The 22,384-nt window shown below is 37.3% G+C and overlaps 1 protein-coding gene across 1 annotated transcript in view; it reads left to right on the top strand.

The window, feature by feature from the left end:
• Window positions 1-22,384, top strand: part of CDH8 (cadherin 8) — a 383,028-nt gene that overhangs the window by 161,751 nt on the left and 198,893 nt on the right. The window contains exon 4 of the mRNA XM_025370427.1: window positions 18,560-18,679. Within this exon, the coding sequence (XP_025226212.1) occupies window positions 18,560-18,679 (120 nt within the window). The remainder of the gene's footprint in view (window positions 1-18,559; window positions 18,680-22,384) is intronic.

Genomic DNA, 22,384 nt, shown 5'->3' with positions numbered 1-22,384 from the left:
GTTGCAGTGAGCCGAGATGGCACCACTGCACTCCAGCCTGGACTACAGAGTGAGACTCCATCTTGGCGGGTGGCGGGGGAGAAGAAAAGAAAACCTAACTATTTTGGTCACAATATCTTACTATTTGGTGGCAAGATACCATAATGATGGAAAGCCTTGGATGAAAACAGGGAGATTTATGAGTTACAGGCTTACTGATAATTTCACGATGTAGCACATATTAATAGGTTAAAATGCATACCTGGATGTACACCTTGCACAGTACTTTCTGTGCACCTTGAAGCATATATAAGTTAGGAAAACTTTTCAGTCAACTTTTCTATAAAATTAGAAACTTTGTAATTATCTTACCTCACTCAGAAGGTTGTAAAGTTATAAAAAGAAGTGAAAGCATTATATAACACATTGTATTCGTGGCTTCTTTTTAGGTCGTATATACCTCTGTTGATTCGATATAATAGTCCTGTTCCTGCTCATGGAGTGCACTGGTTCTTCAACTTGAGTGTATGTCAGAATTACCTGGAGGACCAGTTAAAGTGTAGCTTCTGGGTCTCGCTCTCAGAGTTTATAATTCAGGTGATGTTCATATTGCTGGTCTGGAGACCATACTTGGAACACCACTTGCTTAGTGGGTCATTGTAATGCTCTGTTTCTCTACATGGAGTCCATGGTAGTATTCCAGAGGATTCTAAAAACAGTAAGAGCCGTGATACAACCTTCTGAGGTGTTACCAGAACATTTGCAAAGCTAGTTTATGTGGGGAAAAAAAAGTAATGTTGATATATTAGGGAATTAAATGCAGAAGCTGCATGGTATATTCTGGGAAAAATGCAAGACCTCAAAGGTGTTCCAAATTTATAATTATTGGCTTCTCCCTGTGAAATGTGTCATCGAATAGGACTTCCTAACTTGCTAGAGCTTTTCAAATGTCTCCACCAAAGATTTTTAAAATTAGAAGCTCTGTCATGGTAAGTTTCATGCCTATTTGCCTAATCTTGAATCCCCAGATTCAAGCACTCTGTCTTGCAAAAACAGAGCCTCAACCATCTATGTGGTCTTAGGAAAGATTCCTTTTGTTTGACCTCTCCGTATCTATTCGGTTGGTGCAAAAGTGATTGCAGTTTTTGCCACTGAAAGTAATGGCAATGACTGCAATTACTTTTGCACCAACCTAATAGTTGCCTCACAGGTAAAAAAGCAACAATAATGGAACCACTTTTTTGGATTGAGTGAGAAAATCTAAACTGGGGCTGTTGTATTGATACATTTAGAGATAATATTTGAAAATATTTACTGAATACAGATGCTTGGGCCTTATGATAGGATTATACCTCAATAAACTTACAGTAAGTTGAAAATATCATAAGCAGAAAATACATTTAATATACCTAACCTACTGTACCTAACACCAGAGCTCAGCCTAGAACTTTTTTCAAATGTTTGAAATTTTATTTATTTAAAAATTTTTTGTGAGTACATAGTAGGTATATATATTTGGGGGGGGGTACATGAGATGAGAACTCTTATATTAGCCTACAGTTGGGCAAAATCATCTGGTACCACAGGGCATTGTAGAGTTTTGTTTGTCTGTTTGTTTGTTTTGAGATGGAGTCCCACTCTGTCTCCCCAGGCTGGAGTGCAATGGCGTGATCTTGGCTCACTACAACCTCCGCCTCCCGGGTTCAAGCAATTCTCCTGCCTCAGTCTCCTGAGTAGTTGGGATTACAGGTGTGCACCACCATCCCCAGCTAATTTTTGTATTTTTAGTAGAGATAGGGTTTTACCATGTTGATCAGGCTGGTCTTGAACTCCTGACCTCAGGTGATCCACTTGTTTTGGCCACCCAAAGTGCTGGGATTACAGGCATGAGCCACCTCACCTGGAGTAAGCCACCACACCTGGTTGTTTAGCTTCACAATGGCATGACTGGCAGGGAGCTGCTGTTCACTCCCTCAGCCCAGCATTGAAAAAGAGTGTTACATCACATATCACTAGCTCAGGAAAAACATCAAAATTCAAAAATGAAATAGTTTCTACTGACTGCAGATCACTTTCCCACCATCATAAAGGTCAAAAATTCTTAAGCTGACCCATTGTGAGTCAGGGACTGTCTGTGTAGTAAACGTATTTGTGAGCTTCCTCTGTGCCACATAACAATTTAATCACTAGTTAATTAGTAATGTTAATTTTTTTTTTTTTTTTGAGACGGAGTCTCGCTCTGTCGCCCAGGCTGGAGTGCAATGGCCGGATCTCAGCTCACTGCAAGCTCCGCCTCCCGGGTTCACGCCATTCTCCTGCCTCAGCCTCCCGAGTAGCTGGGACTACAGGCGCCCGCCACCTCGCCCGACTAGTTTTTTTATTTTTTTAGTAGAGACGGGGTTTCACCGTGTTAGCCAGGATGGTCTCGATCTCCCGACCTCGTGATCCGCCCGTCTCGGCCTCCCAAAGTGCTGGGATTACAGGCTTGAGCCACCGCGCCTGGCCAGTAATGTTAATTATTACGAATTGATGTATATTATTCTGTGTTCAGTTCTTCATGTGGGGGGCCTGGGAATCTTTATGTTGAACCAGCTTACAGTGTGCTGCTTCGTAAGTAGCCTGTGTGGTCCACAATTTAGAAAACACTGCTATAGATGTTCTTATTCCTTTCAGAGACAAAGATATGCTGGGGGATATGCCACCAAATAAAGGTGGCTGAAAAAAATTCAGCCTACTTTAGGCTTGTTTATGTAAATTAAGAGTCTACAGGACACAGGTGCTTATCAAAATAATTAATCTTTTTATTATTCATATAATATTAACAACTATATTTTTCATGCGTTTCTATGAATACAGACACACATTCACACAAGACACACATTAACTAGAGGGAATTAGACAAGAATCATAGAAGTACTACAAAATATAGGTTTAAATACTCACAAAAATAAACTTTAAGCTGTTATCTTTCACAATTTTCCAGGCTGTTCTGAGGGTGTTTCAGTGCTTGACCCCCCCCATCTGTCCTAAATTGTAACTGACTGCTCTTTAGAATGCAGGTGCTAATTAACTTCTTAACACTTCTTTGTATCATCCTAAACGCCCAGCCTTCTCACTTCTGTGCCTTCTGAAGTGTCTCTTTGAGTTGTGTGGTTAAAGAGGTATATTTCCCATAGTGAATACATACTACTTTTGTAACGTAAACCAAAAATAAAATTCTAAGTCCCCACAACCATGAGTCCCTGCCCTCCTCTTGGCCAAGGGCATTCCAAAGTTAACCTGAAAAAGCTAGTTCGGGCTGTGATGGAAATGGGGAGCTGGACAGGACTCTTTATGCCCTCCTCCCTTTTGGAATTACTGTTAGAACAGACTCCTTTGAGTCTTATGAGAAACATTCGCAATGTATTCTCTCTGAAGCCTGCTACCTGGAAGCTTCATCTGCGTGATAAAACTTTGGTCCCTACAACCACTTGAAGTAATCCAGGCATTCTTTTGTATTGATAATATCTCCTTCAACCAATTGTCAATCAGAAAAATTTTAAATCTACCTATGACCTAGAAGCCATCATTTTGAGTTGTTTCACCTTACCGGATTGAACCAGTGTACATTTTACATGTATTGATTGATGTCTCCTGTCTCCGTAAAATGCATAGAACCAACCTGTATCCCAACTACCTTGGGCACATGTTATCAGGACCTCCTGAGGCTGTGTCATGGATGTGACCTTAACCTTGGTAAAATAAACTTTCTAAATTGATCGTGACCTGTCTCAGATACTTTTGGTTTACAGTAATTAAAAACTTGAGATGACATAATGCTTTTAAAAGGATGTAAGGATCTTTCCCTCTGTCCTAAATCACAATGAGCTCTTTCCCTTGGGTCAATATGTGAAGTAGATTCCTGCCCTGAACCTCTGAGATTCCAAGTTGATTTCCATTGAGTCAGGCCCAGAGATTTGCATTATAAACACAACTTCTCAGGGTTTTCTAGTCCTGGTGGAGAAACCATTCATGCAGAGCAGAGTTCTTCTCACACTGGATGGATATACTGCTCTGTTTTCTGACATATTGTGCTTTGTTTGATGGTTTCAAAATATGTACAGTGAGTGTCTCCAAATTCTGATTTTCAGGTAGCTACTGATTTCTGGTTTTGTTTTTTGGTTTTTTTGGCTTATAGAACAATAGAGCATAGCAATTAAGTACATGTAATTTACTGTTAGTCAGAACTAGCTTCTGGCTGCAGACCCCACATCTGTTGATTATTGGGACCCAGGCCAGTGGCCTCAACATTTTAGCTTTTTGTTGTTGTTGTTTTGAACAATTAATGTTTTCTCACATTTCCCATCGGCTGTTTTCATTTTGTGTATCCTATTTTATGTTCACCTTCAAAAATACAGTATTATTATTATTATAAAGATCATCAATGATGTTCTAAATGCTTCTTAAATAAATATTTGTTTGTTACATCAGACTCTAACACAAAAACATTTGCCCATTTTTTGAATTTTCTCTTCAAGATCTTTAGGTAGGCTGGGCACAGTGGCTCACATCTGTAATCCCAGCACTTTGGAAGGCCAAGGTGAGAGGATTGCCTCAGTCTGAGAGTTCAAGACCAGATCCTGTCTCTATTCAAAAAAAAAAAAAAAAATTTCTGCCATGGTGGGATTACACACCTGTAATCCCAGCTACTTGGGAGGCTGAGGTGGGAGGATTGCTTGAGCCTGGGAGGTCGAGGCTGCAGTGAGTTGTTAGGGTACCTCTGCACTCAGCTTGGATAACAGAGTGAGTCCTGTCTCAAAAAAAGGAAAAAGATACTCATCGTATGATTGTGTGTGTATATGTGTGTGCGCGTATATGTATGTGTGTGTGTGTGTGTGTGTGCGTTTTCCTGGCTGTACTAATTATTGGGGTGTTTGCTCTTATAACTATGCCACAAATGTCTATACAAAAAACACATCTGTAATTGAATAGATGAATGAATTAAAAACATTTATTGAGTACTTATTTATGCCTATCCATTTTTGGAAATCTAAAAGTGATTTGAATATAATTTAGTCTCATTGAAGTCTAAATAAGATAATTATATCAAGTAAATAAGTACTTGTACCAGAAACATAGAAGTTCCTTTATATTTGATGATAATTATTAGTATTCTAGTTACAGACTAATATTTGACAGTAAAACAGGCAATTGACAATGGATTAGAAAAGGAGATTCAAATGACGTGGCACACTCTTGAAATTTAGTGGGTTTCAGCATAAAAAACCCCAACCATCTTGGGCATGTGTTGTCAGGATCTCTGGAGGCTGTGTCACGGGTATGCTCTTAACCTTGGCAAAATGAACTTTCTAAAGTGATTGAGACCTGTTTCAAATACTTTTGGTTTACAGTAATTAAAAACTTGAAATAACATACCACTTTTGGGGAAATCCACACCTCTGAAGGAGAGTCATTTGTGAGGTTCTTTGTTTAATGATTATTCTGATTTCTAATTATTTTCTTGGAAGTTCTGGAAAGCTCTTCAAGGTGGCTTCTCTTCCTATATGAAATCCTGTTTTGAAAACATTTCCCTGGAGAATTTAAACACAAGAAAAGCTCAGATTCCACTGTTTTTAGACATTTCCCTATGCTCCTCACTTCACACATTTACACTGAAACACGTACAAAATACTTACTGCCGCATTTTTCTTTCCGCCTGGAGAACATCTGTAAAGATATTAATTGTGCTTCAGTTATAAATGGATTGCCAAAAGGGACAGAACGGGTTGTGTATCTCATCAGCATGCCCTGTCTGGTATAAATAATGAGACAAGAACTTGGTACATTGGAAATTTGTGATAAAAACAAGATGTGATATTATGAAGTCCCACCAGTTCTTTCTTCTAGATACATTGATTTTTAAGGCACTCGGTGAGACTGCTAAATCAATGATCGTCTGTCACTAAATGTTGGCTAAAAAGGCTATATTACTGGGGTCAACTACAAATTAGCCCAAAGGGTAAACATACAGGTAGCACAAATGTTAAGAAGAAAAATGTCACAGATGTTGTAAAATATAGTTGGAAAGGCACAGCTGTTAGAAAATGTATATGGTCTTTTTCTCCTTTTCCATCTAAGAGTCTTAAATATGGAAACTAGGAAGAATTGAAAAGAGAGGAAACATAATTGAATTGAGTGCAGGACTTCATTACTTGAGTTATTTTAAAAATAATGTCAGAATTTTGTTTGATGTTTCCTCAAATTATTCGTGTGTGACTTTCAAATGTGCTAATTTTTGCTTTTACCTTTCATAAGCACCTAGTGAAGTTGCTGTTTCCTAGTATGGCATAATGATTAAAATCTAAATAAATTTAAAAAAATATTGATATTGCCAAATACGTTGTATACATAGATTTGTGCACTTTGAGTTGCATTTCAAATGAAACCCGATTTTGTAAGAAGTCTTCAATGTAATGAAATTTGAGGATTAGGGGACAAAACAAAACTCATAGGTGTACACATGGACACATATATTGTTCATTTACTGTAATAGTCAATATTGTAAAATCACAGACTACCTTTGAAGTTGCGCTATTCATCACGTCACTTTATCAGGAAGATTTCCTTTACATACCTCCAACCTGCCCTCCACCTTTCCCTTGTAGCAGGTCTCAGGGTCAATCTTCTCTGCACACCCACCACTCCTGCAACATGCCTAGGTTACAGTCTAGGCAATAATGTTTCTTTCTGTGCCTCTGCCCGGTAGGCTGTGAGCTAGCTCCCCAAGGGCCAAGAAGGATCGGCATTCATCATTGGTACTCCAAGACCAGGAACGGTTTGGTGGCATTCAGCAACTGACAAACATATATAGTATGAGAAAATGGGACTAAGGAAGTGAGAATAAAGAGAAAGAAGGATACCAACAAAGAGAAATGAAGGAATATGTTGAATAAATACAACATCTATTCAATTTTCTTGTTAACATTTCATTTGATTACTTAAAAATATGGTCTGTGTCAGATTCATCAGTACATCTTCAGGGCTGAGAACATAATCAGTTCTTTTCTTTCTCTTATCTCACCCTCTCTCCCTCCTCTTTTCGTCCTCCCAATTTGAAAGCTTCCATATATTGGCAGAACCTTAATCATTCTTTGTAAACCCATTGCTTAGCCTTTCACATATTATTTTGTTTGCCAAGATTTTAATTAAGTCACGTAGAGTTTTCAATATATTTTTTAAACAACTCTCTCTAGGCATGCACGTACCAAGGTCTCACTACAGATTGAGTCCCTGAATCTGAAAATTCAAAATTTGAAATGCTTCAAAATCTGACACTTTTTGAGTGCTGACATGACCCTAAAAGTGGCAAGTTTCATACTTGATCTCATGTGGTAATGTGATAATGTCCTCAGTTCATTATTCCCTCTACAGGAAGTTTTCAGGAGCTTAAGTGAGGGTTTAATATCATACTAGTCTCCGTTTGAAGCTAATTCTGGCTTATGTTTGGAGTGGGTTCAACTCTAAGAAGGCAAGGTCATGACTACCCTTTTAAGAGTAGAGAAAACCCTTACCGTTATTCTTTAATAAATTCCAAATGAGAGTAAGACAAAACAGTAGACATAACACCTAATTCAGAACATGATCAATGTGCTACGTTAATTTCTGAATATCTTCCAAAAGAAAATAAGCTATTCATTCTCTCTTATTTGTATATTTACCCAACGAATATTTCTATGCAAGGCATTTTCTGAAGTACTAGGGAGAAAAATAAAAATACTAGTTCATATTCTCTGCACTTGAAGATGTAAAATTCAGAAACATTGTAGTGTTTGTGTAGCAGTTAAAAGGGCAGATTTGGGAGCATTCTTGTGTGGTTACAAATTCAGGCTTTATTCCTTCTGTTTGAATTCAGATATTCATAGCAGATTCAGAGACTTGTTGCAAAGATTAAATGAATAAATATTTCACATCAGGTATAGTTCTCAGCACTTGTATAACAAGGACAATGTGGGATCATGCTTATAATTTGAACAAAGTGATAGAACCCCGTTATCAAGGAATGGGTTAATTCTGGAGGGGAGAATGAGAGGGGAAAGTTGAGAGAATAAGAAAGAATATTGTTCCTAAGAAGCTTTTAGTCTAAAAGGGGAAAATCTGTATGCACTGCAATTTATATATAAAAGTAAAAGGTGCCCCTAGAGACAATCAAGTAAAGTATTTTGAGAGTTCAGAAGAGGGAATGATTCAACTTAGGAATCAACTAAATCTTGAATCTGGGTCAGATTGAGCTATGTGGATAGCTGTGGAATCACAGAAACGGAGTGAGTAGTGGGTAAATAAAGTAGTTGGGAATATTACAGACTCTTGGTAATTGGTGGAAAAGGTTGTTTAAAACCCTTTACTAACTTTTCATTCTCCTAAAAGAAACTCCAGACTGATTCATCTAATTCATAGGTACACCCTTCTAGATTTGCAGGCCCACCTGTGAACATTGACCTGGGATCATCTTTTCCTGCCTGATTTCAAGGTCAATGTCCCCTCATACCAAAAACTTTGCTTTAACTGTTCTTCAGTATTTCCATGTCACCCATGGAATTTGATGACATCATTTAGTAGCTAATTGTTCCATTTTGGATCTCCTACTAGTCTACCCCTTTAGAAAGCAAGAATCTTCTAACTGAAGTTTCTGAAGCTTGACACAGCAGAATTTTAATTTAAAATAATTAAAACAATGAAGGGCTCAAATAGATTAGCCCAATTTACTTCCATTTTAGCTACATCATTGATGGCAGCATGTATAGGACTTTATATTTTGCATCAGTTAGTAAATATCTCTTTGAACTCATAGTTCTTGTAATGATTGCAAAATTAAACATTTTTCATCTAAGACTCTCATTCCTCAATAGCTCAATGGCTCAGTGACTTTTCACTTTGTCACACTTGAAATTTGATAGGATTTTGTCTCTCACATTGGAAAAGGGAGGGTAACCCCAGTTACACAATTATTATTTTTTAAAGTACTGACTTTTAACTAGAAACGTAAGCTCATTTTAGAGGGACAAAAAAGATGAGCAGCCACTATAATGGTTATATCTCTGTTCTCATGCAACTTGACCTTAAATTTATACTTTATGAAATAAAAATAAAGTAGCATGCCCTGGAAAGCACAGGGTGCATCTCAACCAAAGTTCTCTCATTTGGGGGATACTGATAGTATGTTATTTTTATGGAGCCTCAGAATAAGAATAGGAAGTAGGTGGCAATATTCTATTTTTTAGATAAAGCAACTGAGTCTTATTGATGTAAAAGCATTCTCTTGCTGTATCAGAGTGTTAAGTCATGGATGTAGAATATGATCTCAGGCTAACCAAATAATGTCAACAGAAACATCTGATATTACAATTATATATATACTACATATATAATACTACAATTATATATATGTAGTGTGTGTGTATATGTATATACTATATATGTATACTTTTGACTACATCGTGATACCTTCTAGAAAATACATTTAATGAAGATTTGCAGTTTCTTACAATAAAGAGAAACCAGGTGAAAACACTGCTAAAGTAAACTTCAGATGCTATTAGGAGAGAAACTCTAACTCTCTTGCATGTTCTTGTACCCTTTGCATCTAAGTTGGTGCTTGGCATACAGTATATACTGTGCAAATAGCCATTGTGTGATTGAATAAATTAGTTCATTTACTGAAATAGAATGAATTACATTTCTTTTTTTAAAAATGAGACTGGTTCTCACTCTGTCACCCAGACTGGAGTGCAGTAGTATGATCATGGCTCACTCTGGTCTAGACTTCCCAGGCTCAGGTGATCCTCCAACCTCAGCCTCCCAAGTAGCTGGGACTACAGGTGCACGCCACCACGGGCAGCTAATTTTCTGTATTTTTGTAGAGACAGGGTTTGGCCATGTTGCCCAGGCTAGTCTTGAATAATCCACCTGCCTTACCCTCCCAAAGTGCTAGGATTAGAGGATGAATGACCTTTTACCTACTGTAGTTGTCACATATTGTAGAAGGCATCTGTGGTGCCACCAGTAGCATAGTTTTTCAAAGTCAGTATGGATATAGAAAGCTGCCAGTCTAGAGCATTTATGGTGCTATTTAGTTCTCAAGCATTTATAGGATTTCATTCCATAGGTGACAAATTAGCAAAGGTTTGATTCCTGGGAATAAGCGGCCTATGAAAAGAAAATACTTTTATTTTCCTCTTGTATTAGAAATAAAACCGTCCCAATTCCAAAAAGGTGTATTTATGCACATGGAACTGTAAAACAGGCAGCTTATTAGTTTTCACAACCAGGCCTCCAATTGTCCTCATTATCTGTGTGCGAAAGCAGTGGGTAGGCTACCATGCTAGCATTGTTTGTGAGGGATACAGAAGGTACTTTGCCTCTGTGCATAGTAAACATGGCTAAGATTCTACAGTTACACATTTTCATATGATATTTTCCATTTCTCTCACCCAGTGCACATTACAGATGTTTGCTGAAATGATGCATGGGTGAATAGAAGACATCTGTGTGCTTAAACACATTTTCTAAAGTGTTTAATTGTTTCAGAAAGTTTCAGGCTCATTCTAAAAACACTGTGTTAAGTGTGCGTGGATGTTTCATTAAGTTACAAAATTGTTTTTTCCCTAAATTCTCCAGAATAAAATATGGAAACTGAATTTTATTTCCCTGGTTTATATCCCAAATCATGGAGCCAGAGAAATGACAGGATACATTTTGGGGCTGTCCATCCGCCTGACTGCAGTTAAGAATCTGTCTCCGTTCCCATAATAAATTTAATTTGGAGCATGTGGAATTTGGCAGCAACATTTCACTACAGGCTGAGAGTTGGCACATAAGGAGAACACCCAGTGAGCAACGGGTAGGCCTTTGCAAAAAAAGAAAGATAGGGAACTAATCACTGAGGATTCCATTGTGTGGTATGTGTCGTAAAAGAGAGGTTTCTGAAGCAAAATGGCAAGCACAGACTGCCTCTGCCTCTTACTCATTTGGCTTTTGCAAATGGCAAGACTGATTACCCACAAAAGAGAAGGGTTTGATCTTCTGTTATCAGCTTAACATTACTCTTGTAGTTAACCAACTGTAATTCGGAGAGGAGTTCCTGGCAGGAATTGGAATCCCTGTCTTCTTGCTTGTTGTTGAATGGTCAGATGGTAATAATTCAGTATTTATTTCCCCTAGAGCTTGGCTGGGGAAGAAATCTCCATATCTAGGGTTAAAAAAGAAGCCCTAATTTCGGCTGATCCATGTTTAATCCTCCTCCCCCTGCAAAGACACGCCTAAGTAGCCCCTTGGAGGTTTGGATATTTGGGCATGTGTATTCTATAATGAAATAGCAAAACTGAAAAACACTGGTAGAATTTAGGGCATGCTTCCTGCTGGGGGAATTTGCTTGAGGGCCTTCAAGAGAAATGAATGTTGAAGACAGTGGTATCAGTCAGAGAGATGCAAAGAAAAATGAATGCACGGGCTGCCTGCACTTATTTCTCAGCTTTTGCCTTAAGCACATCAGGTCGGTGCTCTGTTGTAACTTGGTGCACCAAGTGTGATGGGGAGGGGGTGGAGACTTTCAACCAACCAACCAACCAACCAACCAGCCAATACACACAAAACCTCTAGAATTATGTGACAGTCAAGTACAGAAGTATCTCAAAGCATTTTCCATACAACTAATAAATAATGAATTCTGTCTGGCACATTTAAACCATCCAGGACCGGAAGTTTCTACTTCTAGTAAGGGATAATTTCAATGTCAACAAGTAATGCAGGCCTTATGAAATTATTGCTCTGCTATTCATCAACAACCCAAAAAAGGTTGTCACGGCAACCCCTGTGCCCCACCACCTCTTTGTATTGCACAGTACTTAGGGGAGTTAATAAGGAGGATGAGAGAAGTTGAGTTGAGGGTTTAGTCTTATTAAAATAAATGAAAGCAGTTGCATCATTGCTATGACCTTTTAGGCCAGTAATCTTTGGGATGCATGAATGTTTAAGTAAGACATTTTCAGATGATAATGCCAAATGCTTTGTCTGTGGATTGTACATACCGTACTTGGAACAGGATAACTAGCAGGTCAAATACAAAGTTTGAAGAGCATAGTAGGAGACCAGGAATGTGCATTGTTCTGAATTTCAGTTATTGCAAAGGTTCTGCCTCTTGATTTTCCCACCTGGTATTGGAATGCTGATTCTCTAAAACTGTATTGCAAATGAGTCTTTGCAAATGGAATTTGTGTTCTTCTCATCATAAGAGCTTTGGCTTTTCCAGTGCGCACATTTTTACGCTGCACCAAACCTTTGTTTTCCTGCTCAGGGTGTCAGCACCAGCATTTTTCTTTCTGAATAATGTGCAGAATTGGTGTGCTGACTTCCTCATAAAAAAAAAAAAACATATCCTCGCTAACAGAGCTGCACTACCCAAACCCCAACGTCTCATTTTCCCAAAGGCCTTTCATCTTAGTTTGCTGGCAAACTGGAACCTCTACCCCGATAGTGTAGCATCCTTGGTGGTTAATTTTGCCTGTAGTTTTCGCTGTTATTATGTGGGAAGGGGGGAAAAATGGGTCCTGCTGGGAATGGGAGGAAACTGTCAGGTGTGGCAAGAGGCACATGACACTGAAAGTCTTTTGTTAATTAAAATCCGAGCAGCATATTGGCAAATTTCACTTAAACGAGTGAAACAAACTAAATGCAAAAAAGAAAAAAAAAGTTTGTTTAATGCAGAATTCACCTTGGAATTGATATGTTCATACTCGGCTTGATACTAGCAGGCTGAATTGTGGTGACAGGGATCATTTTTGTTGACAACAGCTGGAAATACAGCAGCTATATTATTATAATTAGGATCAGTATCAAGTTGGATTATAATAGGGGCTTTCTTGGAGAAATGGCACAGTGTCAAATTTATAGTCACTAGCTAAATGAGTCTCTTGTATCCTTGACAAAGGGACAAAAACAGTTCCAAATGAAAACACAAACAGAGAATCCTGGTTGTTATATTTCCTGGGTATTACTCAGGGTCCTATTTATCACACACCAACACTTGCAGCTTTGAAGAAACATTATCCTGCAAGGTTTACACTTTTCAATTTGCCTTCGTGGTCTGCATTCTGCATGCATTTCCATGGAGAAGTGTACATTGCTGCTTGACTAGCAGTCTTTTCTGCTACAAGATTAACTTTGAAACATCCATTTTTTCTCCCCTATGGGCAATCACTTGACAAATGCACCCACAAAACCTCCACACACATCTATTCCGGTGTACAGGTGCATCAACAGTCTTGAATCACTATTAGGAGAAATATCGTCCTTGACGGAAAGTAGTCTAAAGCTGAAGGATGGAGATTTCCAGGAAGCCAGACATCAGGCAGAAATATTCTGGATAAGTATGTGGGTAAAAGCTTGTCTTCGCTCTGTTGCAGTCCCCAGCCTAGTAGTTCATCCTGGCATGGACTGGGAGATATGGCATTCATTCAAAATGCCATCCATTCAAATAACATCGAGAAACTTGTACTGACGACGTGCCCAGTGTCTAGCCTCCTGCTTAATGTATAAGCTTTTACATAGTACACTTTTGTTTATAAAATACTTTTTATTTTTGCTCTCAGAGCAATTTTATACCAAAGAGAAAACTGATATGAGATAGATTAGTAGACTGGATGGAAGAATGAGACACTGTGTGTGCGTGTGTGTGTGTCTGTTTTCTTTTGAGCAGTTTTACTAACAAAATCACTTCCTTTCTAAGCATGTGGATATATTGCTACATTTGAGATTGTCTTTTTGTGTTTTTCCCCAAATTTAATAAAATCTATTGTCAAAGCCATTATGCAAAATTACACTTAATTATAAATTAAAGCATTCACTACCATCTAAAATTGTAAAAGATTAGTTTGTTAGTTTTACCTGTATACACACATAATATAACAATAGTGACAGTAAGCTTGTAGTGTCAATAACTCTTCTGTGCTCTTTGAACACATTAATCCGTTTAATTATCTCACCAAGCCTATGATGTAATGACTATGCTCACCTTCCTTTTTACAGATTAGGGAATCAAAGCTTGGAAAACTTTTGTTACTTGGCCAAGAACACAGAGCTAGTAAAAGTTGGAGATAAAATATAAAAGAAATGTTTGGGTTGAAGACATTTTGACTCTAAATGTATCCTCTCACCCACTTTTCTATATTTCATATGATTACATGTGATCCTCACACAAAACTATGAGGCCTGTGGAATAAAAAATGTTTGTCTTTGCATATGAAAAACGGAATCACAGAGCATGTAGAAGATAGAAACCCAACCCCTTACTCCAGCACCAGTAATAATAACGTGACGGGCTGCCTCTCATAATAAGATAAGATCAACTGAATTAGATATGCTCATGATCAGTCTTGTAAACTCCAGAGAAAATATCCTATCTTCCATTTAACAGGAAATAGTTTGCATGACTATGGAGTATGAAAAAAGAATACTTCATTTTACAAACAAATCTAAATAGTAATTCTTCAAAGTAATTACAATAGAAATTAGTGTCTCTAGGGAGAATGGATGAAGCTAAATTTTAAAAAGTTTGGTGCACACTACAGGCGTTTTTAACTATTATTTTGTATCAAATTGCCTGGAAAGATTTTTTAAAAATGTGTCTCCATTTTATTATTCCATAGGTCTGGAAGGGATATTAGAGATCTGTTTTTCAGAGGGTAAAATCTCACACACAGACACTTAGTACTCACTGGTTTAGCACGTTGTTATTTCTGTGATAGGTACCTACATATATTATTTTGTTTAACTCTCACGATAACCTTATTATATTTTGTAGGTTTAAATCTGAGGCTAAGACAAGTTAAAATATTTGCTCAAAGAAACAGATAAGCGTTTCAGAAGATGTCAGAACTATTTTATGTTCAAAACTGTTAACTCCAGACTACTCTGACCAAATGCACCAACCCTGTGCATAAATAAAACAATATGGTTTTTCAGAAAATATTTGGATATGTTTTTTTCTCTGTGAAGGAATTTCCTAATTTAAGAGTCACCCACTAGAAGGAAATTTTGGTAATGACAGGAAGTTTTGACAATTTGTTCACTTTTCTTTTTCAGTTACCTAGGCAGTGACTGGAACTAAATTCTCAGATTTATTAACTTAATGTCATACTGAATATTGCACCTTGACTTATTTTTTTTTTCTGATAATATGTTACTTCATAATGCGGGAACATAATTTCTTCTTAAAAAATCAAAGTAAATACACTAGACTACAAAACAAAGCAAAAAAAGTTGTTGTATGGTCTTCTGCATGAAAGGGACCTCTTTCTCATAAGTCTCTGAACTCTGTTAGTTCTTCCAGTAACTCTGATGTCTTTTTCTTATTACTCATTATTTTTCTTTAATTTTTGGACTAATGTTAGACTTACAGAAAAGTTGCAAAAATAGTTACCACATACCCCTGTCTTAGTCTGTCTTGTGCTGCTGATAACAAAATACCTAAATTGGGTTAATTAATAAAGAAAATAATTATGTTCTCACAGTTCTGGAGGTTGGGAAGTCCAAAATCAAGGCACAGCCTGTGGTGAAGCCCTTCGTACTGTCATCTGGAGGGGAGGAACACTGTGTTCTCATATGGTGAAAGGTGGAAGGGCAAGAGAGACAAACTCCCGCTGTTAAGCTCTTTTATAAAGGTGCCTAATCAGGCCCTGTGAGGTGGCTCACGCCTGTAATCCCAGCACTTTGGAAGGCAGAGGCGGGCGGATCGAGAGGTCAAGAGATAGAGACCTCCCTGGCCAACATGGTGAAAACCCATGTCTACTAAAAATACAAAAATTAGCTGGGAGTGTTGGTGCACACTCTAGTCCCAGCTACTCAGGAGGCTGAGGCAGGAGAATTCCCTGAACCTTGGAGGTGGCAGTTGCAGTGAGCCAAGGTCACACTACTGCACTCTAGTCTTGGAGACAGAGCAAGGCTCTGTCTCAAAAACAAAAGGGCCTAATCTCTTGTGAGGGAGGTGCCCTCATGGCCCAATCACCTCTCAAAGGCCCCACCTCTTAATATTTTATGTTAGCAACACCTGAATTTTGGAGGAGACACATCCAAACCATAGCAACCCCTCACTCAGTTTACCTTCAGTTTAACACCTTACCACAAAGATCAAAACAGGGAAATTAACATTGATATCCACTTCTATTGTCATTACCCAGTGTTAATGTTTTATCCTCTCTTAATTGAACTACTGTTGTAACCTCATAACAAGTCTGATCTCCTAATCTGTGTCTGTACTTCCAATCAAATCTGGAGGCCCTAATAGAGAGAGTGGCCCACAATATGGGTGTGCTCTTTAACTGAAATTTCTTCCCTGTTTCCTAGAGGGTACAGCCAGTGCTCCCCATCTTGGCATGAAAATTCCCCTATATTTTCTTCTTAATTTGAATATCCAGGCTTAGCTTTGATGGCAGACTTTTTCTGCCATGTCATCCCTCTTTCTGAATATTTTTGGCAATTTTATCTCACCATCTTCTTTTTACCTAGAAGGTTTTACTCCCAATTCTTCTGCATCTTATGTAATATTCAAATAACTACAACTATTGTACTCTCATGTGTTCGTTTTTGCTAGCTAGTTGATGAGTTACTTGCATCTGGTGGAATGTGTTACACAAGAGGCATTGAGTGCATTTTTTATAACTGCAGATTTTGTAGAACCTCTGAGTCATCATTCTGAGTAGAAATTCCAATTTTACAGGATTATCAACTGCTCAACAAATATTATTATTACCTTTCCACGTTTAAAACACTTCCAAAAGATACTGACTGACAAGATCTTGCTAAAGTTCTACCCTATTCCAGTAAACACTGACGTATGCTGCTCTCCCCGCAGTTGCTGAGCATGTTGATTTCTGACAGCCCAACACCCATACTCCCTGCGCCATTTTGTAGTTGTCGTCCCTTGAAGGGAGCTGCTTGGGCCAAGACTAAGGCTCCATTCTCAGGCGGCATCTTGCATGCTATAACTGTTTCCTGCTGGAATATAAAAGCCTGGCCCATTTCCTCAATGGGCATGCCATCTCTAGAGCCCTATGGAGTCCAGTGAGGCCTTCGTTGTAACTGCATCACATCCCAGATGTTTCTGTCCAATTTTGTCTTTTTCACTCCCCCATAGATATTGATTAAAAACACTCTCCAATGAAAGTTTAGCAAGAAATCTTTATCTCAGAGTCTACTTCCAAGGAAACTAATCTTTAACACTTACCTGCTGTTTCTCATTAAATCATCAGATAATTTATTCACTCACCCATTTATTCAATAAGTAAAGGTATGTTCAATAACCATTATGTTTCCAGCACTTGTTGGATGAAGAAGACATTGGGCTTGATCTCACAGCATGTGATTCTTGTTATTACACCAGACTTTTTCCATTTCTTTCTGTTTTTAGGCGTTTCCAGAACTTCCTATAGTCTCTCAAACTACTTGGCCTTTTCTTATGTTTATCTTCCTGCTTAGAATTCCTTCTCCTGGTTAAACTCTACCTTTCTTTAATGATTATACTTAAAGGCAACCTCTGTTAGAAAGATGTTCCTGATCACCCTGTCTGTGCTGGACTAAGTGAGAGATCTATAATTGGTGCTACTGCATTCAGCTGAATTTCTTTCTCTATTTGTCTGTCCCTTCCTACTCTTATTGCCCCTCAAACTGTGAGCTTCTTGAATGTAAAGATTTGTTGTGTGTGTGTGTGTGTGTGCACGTGTGTGTTTATTTACATGTCTGCCAACAATATACTTGGGGAGGCAGGTGGAAGTTATTTTTTTTAAATGGCATAATAATCTATAGAGATGTGGTTGCTCTTTTAATCCAAAATGTATAGGTTTGCTCTTGAACTGAAATTTCTTCCCTTTTTCCTACAGGGTAAAGTCAATGCTCCCAATCTTGGCGTTAAAATTCCCCTATATTTTAATATATATACTCCATAACAGGCAAACTGTATATACTCAATTGTTGAATGAATGAATAAAAAATAGTTTTGAAAAAAAGGTTATGATTCTGTTATCCATTATGGCTAATTATGTAAGCAAGATGATTAATTGGTGGTTCAGAGCTAATTTTATATTCTGAATAATTAAATAAGATGGAATAAAGTATTCTTTTGATATTTCTGTACAGCTTTTTTTCAGCAGCCAATTTTTCCAGTTATGTTTAGTTGTACTTTTGTAAGACGTAAATGTGACATGGTATATTATATTATTAACCTTATATTTCATATTCCTTTGTTAGGATTCCTTTGCATATTCCCCAAGCCCACATGCTTCTAATACTTATCTTTAAAATGAAAGCTACAAAGGAATCTTAAATAATACAGATACTAAAAGTATCTTTATATAGTACTCCAAGACTCTTTCTTTTAAAAGACTTAGGTATAGTTGAAGTTATGACAGAGCAGTTCATCTTCATCTTTTTAAAAAAATTTCTTTTCCTTTTATTCCCTACACATGGATTTCTGTATAAAATACTTGACAAAATGTAGCTCTTGGCAAAGGACAATGTGTTAATTATTATCTTTTTTGTTTTTCTTTTTTATTAGGTACGTCTGTCACTAACGTCACCGCGACCGACGCCGATGACCCGGTTTATGGAAACAGTGCAAAGCTGGTTTATAGTATATTGGAAGGGCAGCCTTATTTTTCCATTGAGCCTGAAACAGGTTTGTGGCCTAAATTTCAAATTATATTTCCCATGTTTTTGCTTCAGGGAGACACTTTTCTTGGTTTTTGGATTATGAAATATTATGTCTAAGTATTCCACTGCCTGCCTCAATAATATTTGAATATGCAATGTGAGGTACATGGTGAGCCCTAAATCATTTTGATGCTGATCACGACAAATCACAGAGCATTTGTAGGATATCACCTATTTAACACATGGTCTGAGACCATTTTTCATCCTGGAATAAAGGGAAGAATGTGCTTATATATCAGACAAACTTAAATAGTAGATTTAAGTAAAAATTCGGTTGCTTATTGGCTGTGTGATACTTGAAAAGTATCTAAGTTGCAATTTGCACATCTGTAAAATGCGTATGGAATGTACTACATAATATTGTGATGAAGATCAGATACAACAATAAATACCAAACACGCAGTGCATGGCATGTGATAGTCATTCAGTGCACTTTAGATATTATTACATTTGCTACCAGATTCCTCCTTGTAAAACACAATGCTTATATCTATCCATCAGAGCTTGTTTGAAGATATTATTATGGTCAACATTAAATCCAGCTAATACCCTGTGATCTGGTGGCACAGATCTTATAAGCCATGAAGTAAGTTATCAAAGAAACAAACAAACAGCCTTTTTAAACCAGGCTTAAAAAAATAGCTTTATAAAAATAAGTTTTTTATAAATGAAGATATGTTTTTAATTATTAAATTTAACAGTATGTTAAGAGATCAAATATATTTTGTCTGACTTGTAAATCCTCTGAGGTTTTGTTGTAGCACATTTAAAAACTATTATTAAGAACAATTATTGTTTAAAAAGCAATACCTTTTTTGTATATTTTCTTCTATATCCAGTGGTATTATAAATTGGGTCTTTTTGTTCACCATTCCCAGTGCAAAATAGACACTAATCCAGAAAATACCTATTGAACAGTCACCACGTGCCAGGCACTGGACTAAATACAGGGAGAAATAAATCACAAAGGCTAATTTCCGTCTACAGGTATCTCACAATCCATTTCAAAAGACAGATTTTTTTTCCACCATAAATAAAGTTAGCACGGTAATGTCATTTAAATAATTTGTTTCTTAGGAATAAATTAGTATGAGGTATAATAAAAGCCCCCTACTAAGTGAGAGGATTTGGGCAATTTTAAGTCTCAGTGATATAGATTGCTATTTGTTTAATTAACTGTTGTCAGCAACATTTAATATTTACATTTTTATTCAGTGTAATGTGTATCTATATCAACGCAAACTCATTTTAGTTCTATCACTTCCAATCTGACAGATATCAAAATTGTCTGATTTATATTTTAGGAAGTTTATTTGGCACTATAGTGGATAATGTAATGGAGAGAAATGACACTTGAAGAATTCATATAATCCTTTCTTCATAAATGTTGGGTAGATGAAGTTGAGGTTTTTAAGTAAGGCAGACACAATGCAAATAAAAATAGAAGTTAAATTCAATAATCAATAAAAGTCAGACTAAGTTCTTTAGATGAAGCATAAATATGTATGAGTAGAATGTAAACATTTTTGGGCAAATGTCTGCAAAATTATGCTTGAGTGTGTTCAAATGAAAGCAGAAAGTGTTAGTTGTCCCTAAGGATCTAAATTAGAGTCTACCTTTGAGGACCTCTCTCTTTAAAAAAAAAAAAATAGAGTCTGATACAAGTGTGTGTGTGTTTTAAAGGAGGATATACAAGCTATGCAGATATAGATTAAGGACATTGCCGAATGTGTTTTATTAGAAAAATGAGAAAAAAAGAGGCAATGGCTGTGAATAACTGGAGTTTAAATTCTGTAAGCATGTGGAAAGGAAATACCCTTTGTGGTGACCAAAAGATATGTATTAGTTGGGCCCTTTGGAAAATAGAATGCGGAGACAGAGATGGGAGTGCCAATGGCTTATTAGGGGTCTATGACTGTGAAAAATGAAAGAGGTATGAAGCCGATTTGGGCATGGAAGTTCCTCTTATCAAATGCAGATCTTCTACCCATGCAATGAAAGAGGAGAAAAGGCAGTATAAGGCAATGTACATCTGACAACATCTTGGCCAAACCAATGGGATCCCTGGAGCAAAGATTACTCTTAAAAGGAGTCCCGTGTTGCACATAAATGGCCAGACTTTAATAAACCCACCATGCTCGGTCATTGGTTGGGATGTGCCTGGGAAGAGCAGGGTCTTGGCTTGGATCCTGAGGTCAATCCTAAGGTACTTCAGCCGCAGGGTCTCAGATAACTGCATGCAAATCCTTAAATTAATCCTTTGGCAGGAAAATCCAAATGGTGGGTTTCTGTGCCTTCCACAATGTGTGTGTGTGCGCGCATACGTATATACATATACACACGCATATACACACATATGGGTATATACATATATGCACATGTATATGAATATGTGTGTGTATATACACACATACATGTATATACAGGTATACATGTATATATAAATATATACATATATTTATGTATATATACACATGTGTACATGAAGAAAACAACTTTTGATTCTATAAATTTAGCAAATACGATGTTAAAAACTATAACATGCAGCAATAGCAAGTACTTGAATAAACTAATAGTGGGAATAGTAATATATACATTGATTTTTAAAATGCATGCTATGGATCAAAAACATTAAGAATGGCTACTAATTTTGACCCAAGAATCCGAATTCTAGAAAAAGAAAGAAAATGTCATGGATGAGCAGACTCATTACCCAAGACCCACACACCTCTGTGAGTGCCTAAGAAGATGGTTCTTTACGTGATAGGTCTGTACATTACTTTAGGAAGTGACCCAGCATAGACGGGTTGGAAAATGTTGGCTGAATACTATCACACATCACCACTTATGTGGGACCAACCTTCAGTTCCTTTTTACACCAGGATTCTGGCATACTATCAAGGGTCAATCTGTAGCTAAAATGGTCAGTATTGTGGCAGTGAACACTCCCTCACCAGGTTACATAAGGTAGTCATATTCATGCTCTTTATAAAGAAGATTGTCCATTGACCACTGTCAGCTCATCTTTGATGTTATCATGTTTTCAACAACAAAAAATAAACCAAGACATGAGACAATAAATCTTGTATGTATCTTGTTTTATTCATGCCAAGAATGCCAAAAATAGAACTCTGGAATTTGGAACAGATAAGTTCTCCTCTCCCCTTGCTTGTTACATTTCACTTCATGGAATTATTTTCTGTTGCCATAACATATCAGAGAGAGCTTCTTCTGTTGTTTCAGTTATCAGCTTAAGAGCACAGAGAGATAGGCTGTTTGTTCTTTATTTTCTTCTTTGAGCTTTAACAAAATCAGGGTTATCTTGTTTATTGACTTGTTTATATTTTTAAAGTCAATTACCATGCTAGAGTGCCAGGTCCAGGAAAGAATGGGGATTGTATGATTTGTTGATTTTGCAAATCTCTGCATCCCTACGCATAGGTGTCTGGCACCTAGAAGTCCTTCAGTAAGTAGTGAAGGATGGAAAGAGGGAAAGAAGGAAGGAAGGGAGGGAGGGAGGGAGGAAGGAAGGAAGGAAGGTCAGAGTCAGGGAGAGCTGGAGGAAGGGAAGGCAGGGAAGGATGTGCAAAAGAAACAGGAAGGATAAAGGGAAGGAGGAAGAAAGTGCAAATTAATAGAAAGACAAAATCTTGCCACAATTCGTAGAGAA

The sequence above is a fragment of the Theropithecus gelada genome, chromosome 20 (assembly GCF_003255815.1).
Source record: "Theropithecus gelada isolate Dixy chromosome 20, Tgel_1.0, whole genome shotgun sequence".
Classification (NCBI taxonomy): domain Eukaryota; kingdom Metazoa; phylum Chordata; class Mammalia; order Primates; family Cercopithecidae; genus Theropithecus; species Theropithecus gelada.
This window is presented reverse-complemented; position numbering and strand designations above follow the sequence as displayed.